The sequence below is a fragment of the Salvia splendens genome, chromosome 10, assembly GCF_004379255.2.
Source record: "Salvia splendens isolate huo1 chromosome 10, SspV2, whole genome shotgun sequence".
Classification (NCBI taxonomy): domain Eukaryota; kingdom Viridiplantae; phylum Streptophyta; class Magnoliopsida; order Lamiales; family Lamiaceae; genus Salvia; species Salvia splendens.
This window is the reverse complement of record NC_056041.1, coordinates 5,454,912-5,470,849: the sequence shown is the minus strand read 5'-3', so window position 1 is coordinate 5,470,849 and position 15,938 is coordinate 5,454,912. Positions and strand designations below refer to the sequence as shown.

General features: G+C 36.5%; 3 protein-coding genes and 1 long non-coding RNA gene across 5 annotated transcripts; all 4 read right to left on the bottom strand.

Annotated features, from left to right (window-relative positions):
- Positions 1 to 140: 140 nt before the first annotated feature.
- On the bottom strand, positions 141 to 4,044 carry LOC121751082 (protein-lysine N-methyltransferase EFM3-like). 2 transcript variants are annotated; one of them, XM_042145795.1, is made up of 9 exons: positions 4,026 to 4,044; positions 3,475 to 3,590; positions 3,320 to 3,387; positions 2,128 to 2,247; positions 1,345 to 1,418; positions 1,201 to 1,258; positions 1,020 to 1,121; positions 610 to 721; positions 141 to 512 (listed from the first exon to the last, which is right to left on the bottom strand). In XM_042145795.1, exons 2-9 carry the CDS (start codon positions 3,534 to 3,536, stop codon positions 392 to 394), a joined length of 717 nt encoding a protein of 238 aa, XP_042001729.1. In that variant the 5' UTR covers positions 3,537 to 3,590; positions 4,026 to 4,044; the 3' UTR covers positions 141 to 391. The 2 variants fall into 2 exon arrangements, with proteins under 2 accessions (XP_042001729.1, XP_042001730.1); XM_042145796.1 differs by lacking the exon at positions 4,026 to 4,044 and having other exon boundaries at positions 3,475 to 3,614.
- Positions 4,045 to 5,216: 1,172 nt separating this feature from the next.
- Positions 5,217 to 6,373, bottom strand: LOC121752893. Its single transcript, XR_006040321.1, has 3 exons — positions 6,323 to 6,373; positions 5,615 to 5,770; positions 5,217 to 5,413 (listed from the first exon to the last, which is right to left on the bottom strand). It is a non-coding gene; the product is annotated as an uncharacterized LOC121752893 (long non-coding RNA).
- Positions 6,374 to 7,363: 990 nt separating this feature from the next.
- Positions 7,364 to 11,350, bottom strand: LOC121752892 (calcium-dependent protein kinase 2-like). Its single transcript, XM_042147984.1, has 8 exons — positions 11,114 to 11,350; positions 10,546 to 10,627; positions 8,997 to 9,678; positions 8,608 to 8,904; positions 8,413 to 8,528; positions 8,041 to 8,336; positions 7,763 to 7,862; positions 7,364 to 7,648 (listed from the first exon to the last, which is right to left on the bottom strand). Exons 3-8 carry the CDS (start codon positions 9,661 to 9,663, stop codon positions 7,532 to 7,534), a joined length of 1,593 nt encoding a protein of 530 aa, XP_042003918.1. The 5' UTR covers positions 9,664 to 9,678; positions 10,546 to 10,627; positions 11,114 to 11,350; the 3' UTR covers positions 7,364 to 7,531.
- A 3-nt stretch (positions 11,351 to 11,353) lies between these two features.
- LOC121751846 (pentatricopeptide repeat-containing protein At1g62350) lies at positions 11,354 to 12,196 on the bottom strand. Its single transcript, XM_042146642.1, has 2 exons — positions 12,029 to 12,196; positions 11,354 to 11,773 (listed from the first exon to the last, which is right to left on the bottom strand). The coding sequence occupies exons 1-2, from the start codon at positions 12,194 to 12,196 to the stop codon at positions 11,354 to 11,356; spliced, it is 588 nt and encodes a 195-aa protein (XP_042002576.1).
- Between the last annotated feature and the right edge of the window lie 3,742 nt (positions 12,197 to 15,938).

Here is a 15,938-nt window from a genome sequence, read left to right as displayed (position 1 = left end):
GAATGATTGTATATCCTCTCATTCTCTTTGGTAAGTTCCTCACAACTTGTGGAATACTCTCCTCTCTTTGCTTTTCTTCTACTTTTGTGCAGCACTTTTGTTCCATTATCTCTATAGACAGCATATAAATAACAAACAGATTAATAAATCATAACTTATTTGCTTATAGCAAAATCTGCTTCATTAAATCACTTAGCTCTTCCATCCATATTGGATTAGAGATGTCAATCCAGTCTAAACCCAGACATGTCTACTCAAATAAATCGGGTGAAAAGATTAGGGAAGAAAATTTCTAATCAAATTCATTCAAAACGACTTTCAAGAGAACAAAAACTATCAAAATCATCATGAACAGATATCAATCTCCATCCGAGTCGTGGGTTCGCCTTTGTCATGGACAAGTAATTTCATAAATAACTCCACCAAGATTTCTTATCTCAGCACGAGTTCCAGCAACTTCAGTTATACGCAGTCCATGTCGAGAGGCTTCTCCTATAACCATATCGTCCATTCTGCACAATATACAGTAAATCAAGCATGTGTACAAGCTCAAAACCACGACTCGTGATAATGTTGTTGAGAATATCCTAAATCCAGAGGAATACTTACACTTTGGCTCGTGACACGTAGCCCAGTATAAACCGACACTTCTTCTTGAGGCCGACATTGAGGAGCCTTTTCACAGTATGAAAGAGCAGAGGAACACTGGCTTGCTGAAAGCTTGCAAAACTGTTAAGGCAATAGCAATAAAGAAGTTGAGGACTAGGTAAATGAACGATAAGATATCACTTTTTAGACTTCGTACGGGATAAAAGACTACATTTTTAGAATATGCATCAAAGTATAGAAAGGAGTATCAGAAGGATTGAAACTTTACGCGCTTTTACCTTGATTTTCTCATAAAACAAAACCAGCCAACACTTTAAGTGAGAAAAAGAGATAATAAAGTAGGAAAAAAAACCATATATAAACATGAAAATGTAACAAGTATTAATAGATAAATATATAGAATAGGATATAGATATCAGCTCCAACAACAAGATCAAATCCTTCTGGATGCCTCTGCAATATGTCATCGAGTTGCTCAGAATTTCCCCATTCTAGCTTTGCAGATTTCAATACTGAAATAAAAACTGTCAATTAATAGATATCAATCGACTCTCAAGCATAGAGACAGGATCCTGAAGCAAGTTCACTTACTGGCAGAACAAGCTGAATTCTTCGAAGAGTCGGCTAACTCAATATTCCTTGTTAGGATCTGAATATTTCGACATAAGTGAGCATGTCAGCAAGAGATCTAAACTTCAAAGACATTCAAGCGATGAGAATATTGCATAACCTTGCCTTAAGAACCTCATCATTATGGTCAGTCATAACTACTTCCCTACAAAATCTGCTACAGAGTATCCCCGTAATGCCTGCACTACCGAGTTTAGTGAAAAAAGTTCATTCTCGAGCGACAGCATAATAATGTCGGCCCAGAGTTCATGTATGTAGCAGTTCATTCATTTTCTAGAAGATCAATATTATAAACATCCGTTAATGTAAGGCTTAATTGCCTGTAAATACGCAAACCATGGCCGGATCATTTTTTTAATATTTATAAATAATCTTGGTTGATAGATGGAAAAAATTTGTAAATATTAGTACTCCACAATTCAGCATGAGAAAGCTCTCAACGTTAGCTTTATAATGGTACGAGTTAAAAAATCCAAAGTACAGCTAACTGGCAAACTTTCTGTGGCTAAATCCAACAATATGGGTACCATTAGAAAAGTATCATCGAGCATATAAAGTTCATGTATTTTTTGACCAAGATTATCATTTTGGTTAAAAGACGGAGTTTGTTATAGTTTGTGAAGTTAATAATGGCATCCCCCTATGAAAAGTATTTCATCACAATCTCCTCTTTTGGAGAAGAGTTATCACCAATTTCCTTTTTCTTTCTACGTTGAAAGGTAGTCACATAGCTACACTCAAAGCTACACTGGAAGTTCCAATATAATCGAGCACGTGACATGTAATGAATATGGAGATAACGACAGATTCTTCTTCCTATTCTTTGCCATCAGCAGCAGAAACAGAATGTTATGGCCGATCCTTGAAATTTAAGCAACAGATACTCACCAACACCAGAGCCAAGCTCAATAACAGAACATCCTCGCAGAATGTCAGAATTCTTTGAGAGATAATCATTCAAGAGCTCCGCTCCAGGCCATACCATCTGCCCTGTCAAATCAAAATCAGCTGCCACACAGATCGGTCAGACCTTTGTGCATTATATCCTCCAATGATGTATAAAGCCACAAGATATCAATGCTGTAACATATCTTTTCGTAATACTATGTCACATTTCTATTTTCACCTCACTTATGAATTATGTAAAATATACATTGATGCTACATTTGTGACCCTTCTCAGTTAAGGCTGTAATTTATCTATCCTGAAAAGCTTAAAGCTTGCACAAAAAAACATTGATATGATCAACTATATACATTGAATCTGTAATTTATGACCCTTCACTTTCCAGTTTCCACCGCCTCTTCTTGTTCAATTGTTTACAAAACACAAAGCAGATGAAGACTAGAGAAATCAGACATATATCTCAGTCACAATCACATAACTTCTGAAGCCAGGCAACTGAATCAAGCATTTTAAGCAACAGAAGCAGAGGACACCACTAACAAGTTCATAACATTTTATTATGTTAAACTTTTAAAATAATTGGCCATTTTGAGCAACAAACAGAACATCACGAAACAACACCAACAAGTTCACAACGTTTTATTATTTAGAATTTTAAAAAATGAGCATTTTTTTGCATCAAACAACACGGGAAGCCACTAACAATTACATAATGTATTATTATGCTAGAAACAGAATTTTCAAAAAAATCGAGCCTTTCGAGCAACAAACAGCACGGGACGCCACTAACAAGGTAATAACATTGTACTATCTGTTAGAATTGTCAAAACAACTGAGCATTTGAGCAACAAACTGCACGGGAATCATACAATTACAATGAGCTGCCACTAGAAATGCAGCAACAGCCTCCACCACCATAAGCACCATGGCCATTCCCAGAAACCATTCAACTTGTAAAAATTCTTAGCTCACTCTTAAAATGCTCCAACCCCCCCAATCTTACCACAATTGTAATACATTGGAGTGCATATTAAGGTTTATTAAAGTATATGCTACCTATTTCACAAGCTACAAGATCACAGATTATTCCCTTTTACCACTTAAGCAGGCTTTTCACGTAAGCATCAGTTCAAGAATCTGATTATTTTTGTCAGAAGTGAATAGGGAAACTCACTTGAGGCGGACTGAAGGCAGTAGAGTTCCAAAATTTGTGACCCAAATGTAAACCTTGCGATTTGGTAGCTGCAAGCATAAAAAAATTAAATCTTTAGGGAAAAAAACGTTTAGAAACAAGGATGTGAATGTAGCGCATTTAAAAAGGAGGAATACTTGTCGTTGATGAAGAAAGATTCATCCAAGCAAACGATATCGTTCTCCTCTCCACTGTCCATCTCTCTCTCTCAACACTTCTCGATTTTCTAGTTTTGAATTTACAGGCACCAAGACTGCAGTTGACAGGTTTAAGAGATCACAAAATATTAGGGCTAAAAATATCATTAGAAATTTATAATCGAATTTATTCAACGATTTTTTTCAATTTTATCTTAAAATTTAGTAGAATTTATTAATTTATCTTAATTTACCAATTGTATTATTTACTATTAATATTTTCACCTTATGAATTTTCCCTCCAATCTAGACAGTTCGAAATCAATTATTTTCGGATAACTACTTCAAAACATAAAAATCAAAATGAAGTATTAATTTTTTATACCAATTATCTTTTAAACAAAAATAAAATAAAGAAATCACTAAAGTTTCAAAAAATTAAACTTCAAAAATTGAAATATCACCTAGACTAAAGAACATGAATTAATAATAATAATAATAATAATAATAATAATAATCAAAATAATACAAATAATAATTAACCAAATTACCAAAATACATGAAGATTTTTGAATAAATTCCATTGACCGAAGTTGAATATTCTTCATTCCTTCCACGGAAGAAACTACAAACATGATGTACAAGCCTAGTACATATTTTATATTCATTATGTACATTCTTTCCTTCAAGTACCAAAGTTGTAGTACAACCAATTGTTTGGATTTGGGATTCCTATATAATGAAACAAATCAGAGTGTGATTGGTATAAATATTTTAGCACAATGGATTCAAGATGGTGAAAAAGTCCTATAGGGGTGTCATGAGAGTACATACATTGCACTTTTAGCTCAATCGAGGGCCGGCGATTCATGTGTTCTCAGGTCGCCCCTATGAGATTTTCTTTTACCTATCAAATTAGAGTTTTTTAAAAATTTATTCTTATGGTATAGATACATAAATTTGAATATCTTTTTCATTTTAATCTCTTTGAGGTGTTATTTTTCACACCAAAATGAAGTACTACAAATCAAGTGAATTTCCTATAAACTTGAATTCCTCATCTTTGAATTTTTTTTTCTAAATACAGTATGATTTATCTTTCGTATGATTTGCAGAATTGTGCGTGTGAAACTGTGAATGTAAGGATGACGAGTCTTCACAAATTTTATATTCTATAGTTAGTCTTATTCATGAAATTTGACAATTTGTAAATTGAGTGGTTTACTATCATTGCAGTACTACTACTACTACTACTTTTCTTGACTATTTTAGCTAATGGGTACGTCACATTTTGCTAGTAGTAGACGAGTTCTAGACTTCTAGTTATCAAAGTGGGGTCACCAACCTCAGAGAAATATGTATAAAACTTGGCACACAACGCTACTTAGGAGTATTTATAACTACAATATTAAATGTTGTATAACTTGGTTTTTTTAATAACTATTCTTATAAATTCCAGCGAAATTTAGAAATGAGGTAAAACAATTTGTCAAATTTTGGAGTGATTTGAAAAAATATCCTACCATTATAAAAATGCAATAAATTTATGAACTTTCACAAAATATTGACACTAAAGTTCTGAATGAGCTTAGACCTTCTTCTCTTTTTTTCATTTTTTAGAGTTCGTTTGCGGATCATTTTAAAGTTGGAATCATAAATCACAACTATCTTAGAATAAAATAATAATTGAGGATAAAATGTATTATGCATTTGTATAATGTATATATATATATATGTATGCGTAAGTCAAAAATCATGGCGCTCTATTTGAAAAATGGGAGGAAGAAACTCGGTTACAATATTTGCTCAATCACTATCGAGTATTGACTATATTATAACCAACAAAATTTGGAATTCAAGACCAAAATAAACAACAAAACCAACTAACACTCCTCCTCCTCTTCTTCTTCTTCTTTTTCTCCATTCCTTTCGCTCGTTGCTGCAAAATAATAGGAGTCAATTGAGCTGCAAAAAAAAGACTTAAACAAGTGTGACATAAATTTTAATAATAGTTGTTGGGATATTGTGCATGATGAAAGAGTAACATCGTTGGAGTAATAATTAAATTGATGGGATTGAATATATATGTTGTGAAGATTATGAGTAGGTACAAAAATGAAAGAGATAGTGTTAGTACTACCACGGGCATGAGAGGGGTCTTATTGAAGCTATGGCGGGTGGTTAAGTGTTTATGCTTCCTTCTCTCGCGAGCTTTCATGAACAGGTCGGAGAAGTTGGTTTCACTCTTTCCATCGTCCCATGCTCCGAATTGAGGCACTGATCCCACCCGAGTTTTCTGCCAAATATTTACATATTTTAACTATGTATAAATATATAGGTTAATTTCTTGAATATTCATTATTGATTATCATAAGTGATAGAAATCCGTGGGTTTCATCATAAAACCAATTGGTGATAGGAGGAGGGGCCCATGAGACTTATATACTAGTTTCAGTTTTATCTTGACACCGATGTGGGACAGTTATATGTTATATTTTTAGTTTCAATTGCCAACACCCTCCCTCAAACCCTTCAAGGTGAACCTTGGAGGGGTTGGACTTTTTTCTAATCGATTGGACAATCGGTCCAATTTTTTTCGATCGGTTGGGACCACTTGGCCCAAATTTTCAGCCCAGTTATACTGCTGGGTCAATCATTTTTTTCGGTTTCAGCCCAGATATACTGCTGGGTCAGTTAAATATGACCCACAGTCGGCGACCCGCTCTGATACTATGATAGAAATCCGTGGGTTCCATCCTAAGACCAATTGGTTTTAGGATGGAACCCATGAATTTCTATCAATAAGCTATTTCATGTATTAATAGCTGGATAAAAATGTAAAGCCTACCACCCTGATGTCCATGGAAAGAGATCAAACCGCCTAACTCTTTATGTTTTGTGAATCATCATACAAAAAATATGTATATGATGTATATATATGATCATGAGATTCACAAACAAACAAAATAAGTATGTGGATTCACTTCAACCACTCAGTTTCCTCGCCAAATATGTAACGAAAGGAGAATTACCAGCTTTCACCACTAAAATTTAATGGTCAACTCTCTCCCTCTCTCTAACAAAAATTAATTAAACCACATAGTCGTATACTATAAATTGTAAACCATTAGGTTTAATTGCATGGGCTGAATTAATTTGGGACGTATACTCTAAAATAAAGATAACATATTTTTATATTAAGCGCTTAAAAAATACTCCAACGACCAAGTAAATTTTTATTAGTGCCTCATCATTCTTCCATTCCCCCCCCCCCCCCCCTAAAATAGGCACAAAATAAAAAATTTTATACAGTACTATAAAGTAATATTTACTTTTGAAACACACTTGTTTTTGACAAATAAGTCCATTATTTTTGGTAACACAACTTGTACTTTTTTGGTTTTAATATTTAGTTTAGAATAATTCAGTTAAAGTTCGCTTTTCTATAAAACTTAAGTTTCTTATATCTGTCTAAATTAAAAAATGCTCCACATATACTCACTCCTATTCCTATAGCTAATTTAATAAATGTGGTAGAGCTTTATACGACAATGAATCTATGTTCTTTGTGGTTCACCTTCTTGTATCTTGCTATTTTGTTTATTTGTGTTGTTGATTGTGTAGAATTCACGCTTATCTCTTTGGGTTTGAGCTTTTTCCATTCTATAAAAAATGATTACAAATGTGTGTTCTTCTGTTCCACAGAGTTAAAACGATGGATTTATTCATAATTTGTAATTTTCATTTTCTTTAGCTCATCATCAACTTTTAGAAAGAAATTCGTAGACTTTATTTCAAATGGGCTAAATTTATAAATAGAGAATGAGCAGAAAAATACTATTCATATATTAAATGCTAATGAATATTAGTCGTAATGCTACACACCGAGTTCACTCAGTCACTGAAAGGAACAGAAGAAGAAAACTCGTCCCTTTTCTTTTTCCCCTTTTAGATACATCCGTACACATGTTAAAAATGCTACAAATCTAAATATAGTTGTACATAAAAGCCTATCTATTCCTTCTATCAAGGTGATAATATATTTGTATATCATAAATTATTCTTCGGGGACCTCAGTAAAAACACCACTTCTTCTTTTCTTGCTATTTACTGCCATATCTGGATTACCTTTCTTCATCATCGCTACAAATTCATCATAGTTGATCCGACCATCCTGCACATTTTTAAAACATCCAATTTGAATTTGTTTATTATATACAGTACTATATAAAGTTGAAAGATTGTCTAGAATTAATGAACTATGAAGCACAATGATAGTAATTCTTACATTATCAGCATCAACTTCGGAGACGATTTCCTTAATGTCCTTGTCATTACCCATGCCGAATTCTTTGAGAGCATGCTCTAGTTCTTCGATCGTAATGTACCTGATGATGCCAACAAAAGCAAACACGTAAAATACACGAACGGTGTATGTACTTTGATTTTGCACGTGAACTCTCGAAGTTGTGAATAAATACACAAACTTAATGTCATTTTTGGTCAGAATGGAGCGAAACTTCGTGCATTTAGGTTCAAAAACAGGATTGATCAAATGAGAATTACCCGCTGTTGTCTTTGTCAAAGTATTGAAATGCTGTGTAAAGATGCTCTTCTTTATCCATTCTGTTCATATGCATTGTTGCAGTGATGAATTCTTCATAGCTAATGGTGCCATTGCCATCAGCATCGGCAGCCTCCATCAGCTGTTGGACTTCATACTCTGTTATCTTTGATCCCGTTTCGGACAGCCCTTGCTTCAGCTCTTCCAACGTTATTGTTCCACTGTTGTCTGTGTCCATTCCCTTGAACATTTCTTTCAGACCCATGATTTCCTCCTCCGACAAGCAACCCGCGATAACCTTCGTTTTTTCATCCATGTTTTAGTAGCACTCATTTTGTTATAAAGAACGTGTCAAAACATAAAATCATACTTACCCGCAATGCTGCTTTCTTGAACTTATTCATAGCTCTGAATTGTTTGAGTCTGTTGAAGACCGCGTTGTCAAGTGGCGTATCCGGTGCGTCTCCGTCCTCCTTAATCCAAGGATGATCTGTGTATATAGAATCGGATAAAATATCATGTTATGCATTTATAATATTTCGTAAATTGTGAGAGGTAGTAGACCATACTCAGCACTTGGGCTGCTGAGAGCCTCTGCTTGGGGTCTGAAGCTAGCATCTTCTTCACTAGCTCCTTCGCCCCGTCTGAAATGGACGGCCATGGGTCCGATGTGAAATCTACGCGTCCTCGTAGAATCGCGTTGAATATGCCCGTCTCCGAGTCTGCCCAAAAAGGAGGGACACCAGAGAGAAGAATGTAGAGCATGACACCAATACTCCAAACATCAGCTTCAGGTCCATAGTTTCTTTTCAACACCTCTGGTGCTATGTAATATGCACTTCCCACAATATCTTTGAATTCCTCTCCTGCCAAAAGCAATAACATTTCATCTCAATATTAATACGTTCAGATATATAGACAACAATTCCATACCAAATATTGATGGTTATATTTTTACCTTGTTTAAAGAAGACGGAGAGGCCGAAATCTGTGGCCTTGAGAGGCGAATCCTCTTCCTTATTCAAGAGCAAGAAGTTCTCGGGCTTGAGATCCCTATGAATGACTCCCATGGTATGGCAGGTGTGTACGATCTGCACAATGGTCCTCATGAGAGACGCGGCCGCCCTCTCAGTGTAGTAGCCTCGGGCAATGATGCGGTCGAAGAGCTCCCCGCCGGCGCAGAGCTCCATGACGAGATAGACGTTGTGCTTGTCTTCGTAGGCCCCCTTCAAGTCGACGATGTTGGCCTGCCCCATGAGATGGTGCATGATCTGCACCTCCCTCCGAACATCCTCCATGTCCTCCTCGTTGGCCAGCTTCCGCTTCGCGATGGTCTTGCACGCAAACTGCTCCCCCGTGTGCTTGTCGATGCAGAGGTGGGTCACACCGAACTGCCCCTGACCCAGCTCTTTCCCCACCGTGTAGTAGTCGCTGATGTCGACCATGGGCCGTCCCAGGACCGGACCAACCGGGGCCGCCGCTTTGGGGGAGGCAGGGGTGGTGGTGGCGGTTTGGGGAGGGGTCATGGGGGAGGATTCATCGGCGGGGGCAGGGGCAGGGGCGGGGGCGGTGTCGTCGGTGGCGGGCTGGGCATCTTCTGCGGCTTGGGAGAAGCAGTTGCCCATTGGAATTGGGGAGCCCTGGGGAAGAGGGCGGGCGGGGGGAGTTTTTTTTGGTGGTGAGATCACAAGGGGAGGAGAGAGAAGTATGCATGGAGAAGAGTAATGAGGAGAGAGGGGAGGGAGATGGATGTCGCTCCATTGCAGAGATTTTAGGAAGGGAAGATAGGGAGCAAAATGAAATTCAACTTTTTTTCTAAATATACTATACCATATTATGGTGAATTCAAACTGTGATCAGTTTGTTGATTGTGAAGATCTAATGTCAATATATTGTGATGCATGAATTTAGGATCCTAAACATGGGGTCAAAATTCTACAACATTTATTTTGTAGTACTTCATAAGCCAACTCTTCATGTTTAATCGTTCCACTTTTCCTTCGCAACCTTGATGCTAAGTCAGAATGTTATCTTTATATATGATCATATTTTCCTAGATAATATAGGGATATCAGCCAAAATCAAAGATAAATAAATTCTTACAGAAAAATATGATTATTTAAAATATGGAAATAATATAGTAATTGAAAGATCGGGCAAAGTCGTTCCTATGTTATAAAATAACAGCAAAATTATCTTATTTTTAGTTAGATCTAATTAATTGTCATTACTATAATATCCAAAAAGAATTTAGTTAACTTATCTTTAAATTCATGTACAATGATTGACAGCGTATATTAGTTGATAGGACACATCAAAAAGGAAGTAGAGATAATGCTAAATTATCAATAAAATAATTTCACTGAGCATTGATCAATCAAAGGGAATTAAGATTAATGGCATTGCTTTATGATAAAATACGATCATTTTTCAGTAATGTAACTGGATCCAAAAGCTTTTAAAGAACGCATGGCAACGGGAAAGTCAGCAAGTTGAAGAAGTCATACAGCAGATGCAACTTGATGGCACCCTGATCTTTCTACTTCAACTGTTTACGATGGCCTCGTCCATCGTCGTCCTTCTCCGATTCTGCCAGTGTTGAACAGAGAGACAAACAAAACACAACATAAGAAAGAGAGAATTATAGTAGTATTAGTTGGTTAAACTTTCAAAATTGTTTGCCGAATAGAATCCTTGCAGATTGCACCGCATAATGAACAACACAAAACCACAAAAGGTTACAGAAAAATGATACAACTGAGATATTATCATATTGAAACTTCTGTAATCAGCTAGGTCCAAACTTATTTTGTTCATCAGTCAAACACCAGATTTTCCATTTAACGACCAAAATGAGGAAGTTACGAGTTCAGTATAAGCTATGCCACATTCTGTTACAAAAGTTTAGACACTCTCTAAATCAAATTAAAGCGATTTTTTTGCAATGGTAAAATAACATTCGTCATGGTTAAAAACAGCATCTTAAGTGGTTAATCTACCATCCTTAACCGGAAGATCGGATACAAAAAAAAGTCATGCAATGAGGACTAAAATCTGAAGAGGCGCAGAACGTACTTGGATGCCAATAATCTTAGGGACCCCTTTTATGATGAATAGCTGCAGCTGTGCCATCAAATACAGATTTCCCCAATGATTCAAATGGACCCTCAAACTCCAAAGTGGCAGTACTGTTGAGCAACTCTGCAGAACCATTGAAGCTTTATCTCAATTCTGTAACCAACCCAGTTAGTTGGTCAGCTGATCACTTTCGCATGTTCAAGTGCGTGACTATATATAATATAACAGCAATACATTCTAATCCTCCTCAAAATCCGTTACTGAATGGCCTTCATCACTGTAAAGATCATCTGGAGGATCATAAACAATCATGTCAGGGAATAACTCCACAAAGTCATCCTTCACCTTCTCCCTCAAATCAGGGTACGCGATAAGCCCTTTTAATATGACACGATAAGGCAATGATAGTGGGCGATCAGGTGAACTTCTCATCTCATCGTATATCCACATAGCTTCATCTGGCAATCCATTGTCCAGAAAGGCTCTGATAAGATCCCCGAATGTATGCTGATCAAAATGGACTTCCTCTCCCTTTAAATCATTCCAAACCATCCTAGCCTCATCAACCTTTTTGTTTCTGGCAAGCATCATCAGCATATCACGATAGAAAAACATATCCGGTCGATACCATATTTCCTTCCGCACCACATCATACAGCTGTCATAGATAAACCAAAGTGAAACATTCATGTTACTCTAGGGAATCACTCTATTTCAAAAATGCACCAGATAAACTACACACAGCAAACAATCAATGTATCCAAATCACTAAATCAGTCATCGAATCACAGACTACACCTCTCTATAGATCATGTCAAATGATAATGCAAAGCAATCATAAAACTTCATCAGCAGCTGATTCAATTAGTTAAACTCAAAACGACAAACAAAGAGGGGAAAAAGTATATAAAACCTTCAACGAGAGAGAAACGAGGTTTTGGCGCTGAAACTCGGCAAGCACGGCAACCAGGTCGGATTTGAGGAGGCGTGAGACATGAGTCTTCGTGAAGCGCTCGAAGCGCATGGGGTGGCAATGGAGGCGCTTGAGCTCCTTCGCCACCATCAAACCCTCCTTCCCCATCTCCTTCCTCCGCCGCCATATCGACAAGATAGGGCTGGAGGCCGCGCCGCTCGCAGCGCGCCTTAAATCGACAGTGTGCGAATGCAATTGGCGCCGTAGCAAATTCCGCCCTTGACGCCACATTCTCTGCTTCTGTTTTCGTCGAATTTGGAGAGTGAATGAAATTGGGGATTTGTTGTTAGAGGATTTAAAAATGTTGATATTTATACTCAAAATCAAATCATCGGTAAAAAATCGGGTTAATTCTTTTTTGTTCATGACAGATTTAATGTGGTAATCAGTTATAAAAAGGTATGGTATGCACAGATAAGTGCTATAGAGATTGTATTTGGTGGATGAGAGGAGTCATTTAGACAGTTTCCAAACTACATGCTTGAACTGCACTCAAGGAATCCAGGCACAATTGTTGTGTGGAGGCACAATGAGTTGTTGAGCCAGAGACGTAATAAAGTCTTCTATTACGTTTTCTGGGCACTTGGGTCTGCTATACATGCTTTCCAAGAGTGCCAACCAGTTTTAACAATAGACGAGACTCACCTTCGAGGAAGATTTAAAGGTAAGTTGCTTGTTGCTTGTGGTGTTGATGCTAACAAAAAATGCCTGCCGATTGCATATGCTATTGTTGATGAAGAAACTGGCGACAATTGGGAGTGGTTTTTGGATCATGTAAGAATTCATGTGGTGAAATACCAAGGGGGGTGTGCATCATATCGGATAGGCATAAAGGAATCATTAAGGCTATGCGTTCTGATGAATGGAAAAAGCCGTTGATATGTCACCACAAATTTTGTTTGATCCATTTGAGGAAAAATATCTTGAAGAAATGTAAGGGCACTAATGTGAAAGGCATGGTATGGGCATTGGGTGTCACAACTCAAGTACGTAAATACATGCTAAGGAGACGTGCACTACGGGAGGAAAGTCTTGTTGCGATACAAGAGCTCAATAAAGCCAAAAAAGAAAATTGGTCTCTTTGTTACGATGATGAACTGAGATGGGGGTGACCTCAACTAACATGTCAGAGAGCTACAACAAAGTGTTGAAAGGTGTAAGAGAGTTGTCGATTAGAGCTTTAGTTGATCTGACATTTTGGAGAACAGTGCAATGGTGGACATATAGAAAAATAGAAATACAACAAACCGGAGGTCGGTTAACCCCGTGGGCGAGGGACAAACTTGTTTAGAATTATGCAAAGGGGCAAAAACATTATTGTTCAGTACTTGACCGAGAACTTGGTCATTACCAAATTCTAAGTCGTCCACGAATAGAAAATGGACAGGCAAAGGGCAACAATAAACAAGAGGTCGAGTTTAGGGATTCAAAGTGCACTTGTGGGAAATGTCAAATGTGGAGAGTTCCTTGTTCACATGCTTGCGTCGTTGCTAGAGATAGAGATAATGCTATGTTTGAACTCGTTGATAAATACAACCACAAAGCTACATGGGAAGCACAGTACTCTGGTGGCCCATTTCATGCACCAAAACACGAAGATTATTGGGCTAAACTTGGATGGAAATTGCGTATCACCCCTGAGCACGAGGCAGAACAAGGAGGATTCCTAATCAAATGGATGTCCGCGAGAAAGATGAACCGAGAGCTCCCCGCAAGTGCAGGAATTGCGGCGTAGAGGGGCATGACCGAAGAAATTGCTCAGTCGGTCGTGTTATGTAGGAGTTGTTGACATTTGCAGAAGGATCCTCCCACTTCTTGCAGCGCATGTATTTTTTCTTCTCAATTTTGATTTTCCTTAATTTAATTTACCTTTATTTGTTGGATCGTGTTATGGGAAATCATACTTTTTCTGTTGTAACAGGACTTGTTGGTGAAGACAGTGTTTTTACTGCAGTTGGATAAAAACAAGTTGTTGCCTTTATCTTGCTGAAATTTTTTTATGTAATGGTTTTCTCTTTTTGAGATGGATTGGTTGAGTAACTGAGCTTTGAGCCTTCAATACTATAGTAATTGACTCATTATTATCTTTAAGGAGTAGTTTATTGTCATATTTTGTTGAAATCATTGAATATGGTTGCACCAAAAGGGACATTCTTATAAAAAAATTTAGCCTAAATATTTGACAATATAATATGAATAGTAGTACTATATTTTTCTCGTAGCTTTGTTATTTGATTTTGATTTTGAGTATTTAAATCACTTTTTTTTATTTAGTTATCGTGGTTGTTAATGGGAAATCATACTCCTTTATTTTGTAATAGGAAATCATAATATAGAAGGGTTGTGGGGTATTTCTTTTTTTTTTTTTATGTCAAATCACTTAAAGTTATCAAATTTTGTTAGTTCTAGAGTTGATGGTATTTGATGTTATAAAAAAGATTTATTTTTAAAAGAGAATAAGTGATCATTGTTAAACTAGACAAATAAGAAAATAGTATATTTATTAGAATTTGTAGTACAATCAGTGTTGTCAAAAACGCGCCTGCGGCGCGCTCGGGGCGCGGGTAAACATGATCGAGCCCGGCTTCGCCCCAACATGGGTGAGCCGAGCGAGATACGTGGGGCGCCGTCGGGGCGCGCTCTGGGCGGTCGGGGCGACTGGAGCGAGAGACGGATCGGGGGCTTACCTGTTGCCGTCCGCCCTGGTTCGCCGGTTGGCTGCAATTTTTTTGCTTTTACAGAGAAAAAAGAAGAGGGATGGGATGGGATGGGATGGGATGGGATGGGATGGGAGGGGAGGGGGGAGAGAGAGAGATAGATAGTGACTACATTGGGAAATGAAATTACTTTGTACTCCATCAATTATTGTTTATTTCTATTGTTATTATTTGTATAAGTAACATATTTTTATTAATTCCTTATATTTATAATTTAATTTTAGGTTTATATAAAGCTAATTTAGTAATCTTTAGAACATTACAATCTCTATTTATGGAGCTTTTCATTTTACCTAATTTTATTTTATGAATTAAATGAAGAGAAATAAAATAATAATTATATGTTTATTTGATAATTTGTTTTATGAATTAAATGAAGAGATTTAAAATAACAATTATGTTTATTTAAATGAAGAGAAATAAAATAATAATTTATTATTTTTTCCAATCTTTCATCTTTTTCCAAAATGACTCTATTATAAAATCCATTAATTAAATATTATAATAAGTAAATTGATTATAATTCCTCCAATAATTCTTTTCTACCCAATGTCAAAATTGAACTTTAAAAATATTTTTTACCTGTTATGTAAATATACTATTTATATTATAGTGAATTATCTTTAATCATTATTATTACTAATATATAAATAATAAATAATTTTACGCCCCGATTCGTGGGTCCCTCGCCCCGGCGCCCCATCGCCCCGCGACCCGGGGTCCAGCCTCATCGCCCCGGACCGACCCGCGACCCTAACAACACTGAGTACAATTATGTTTATGTATATAGTAAGCATGAATCTAAGTACATTTTATTTAATTAATTATATGTGTGCTAGTATATTTATATCCACGTGATCATTGTTAAACTAGACAAATAAGTAAATAGTTATGTTTAGGAAATGGAAGTTTAGGAAGAATGATTACACGTAACTTGAAAAATTTTTGTTGACAGTTGTTGATTATTTTTAAATTTTTTTTTGCAAGAATTCATCTTAAAATATGTTACCATAAACCTGTTAATCAAGTATCAAAACATCAATATATAATGAAAAACAAGTTCACAAAAGATCGATAACAATACATCCTTCCAAAATGAGCTACTTATACGACAATGAAGTGTATTTTGACAG

Coding starts and splice junctions, on each gene's coding strand:
- LOC121751082 (XM_042145795.1), bottom strand. CDS start 3,536: ATGGACAGTGGAGAGGAGAACGATATCGTTTGCTTGGATGAATCTTTC. Junction 3,388..3,474: donor TCTTTCTTCATCAACGACAA/GTATTCCTCCTT, acceptor TTATGCTTGCAG/CTACCAAATCGCAAGGTTTA. Junction 722..1,019: donor TGTTGTTGGAGCTGATATCT/ATATCCTATTCT, acceptor ACAGTTTTGCAA/GCTTTCAGCAAGCCAGTGTT.
- LOC121752892 (XM_042147984.1), bottom strand. CDS start 9,663: ATGGGCAACTGCTTCTCCCAAGCCGCAGAAGATGCCCAGCCCGCCACC. Junction 8,529..8,607: donor CTCAGCAGCCCAAGTGCTGA/GTATGGTCTACT, acceptor CTATATACACAG/ATCATCCTTGGATTAAGGAG. Junction 7,649..7,762: donor CCGAAGTTGATGCTGATAAT/GTAAGAATTACT, acceptor AAAAATGTGCAG/GATGGTCGGATCAACTATGA.
- LOC121751846 (XM_042146642.1), bottom strand. CDS start 12,196: ATGGGGAAGGAGGGTTTGATGGTGGCGAAGGAGCTCAAGCGCCTCCAT. Junction 11,774..12,028: donor TCGTTTCTCTCTCGTTGAAG/GTTTTATATACT, acceptor TATCTATGACAG/CTGTATGATGTGGTGCGGAA.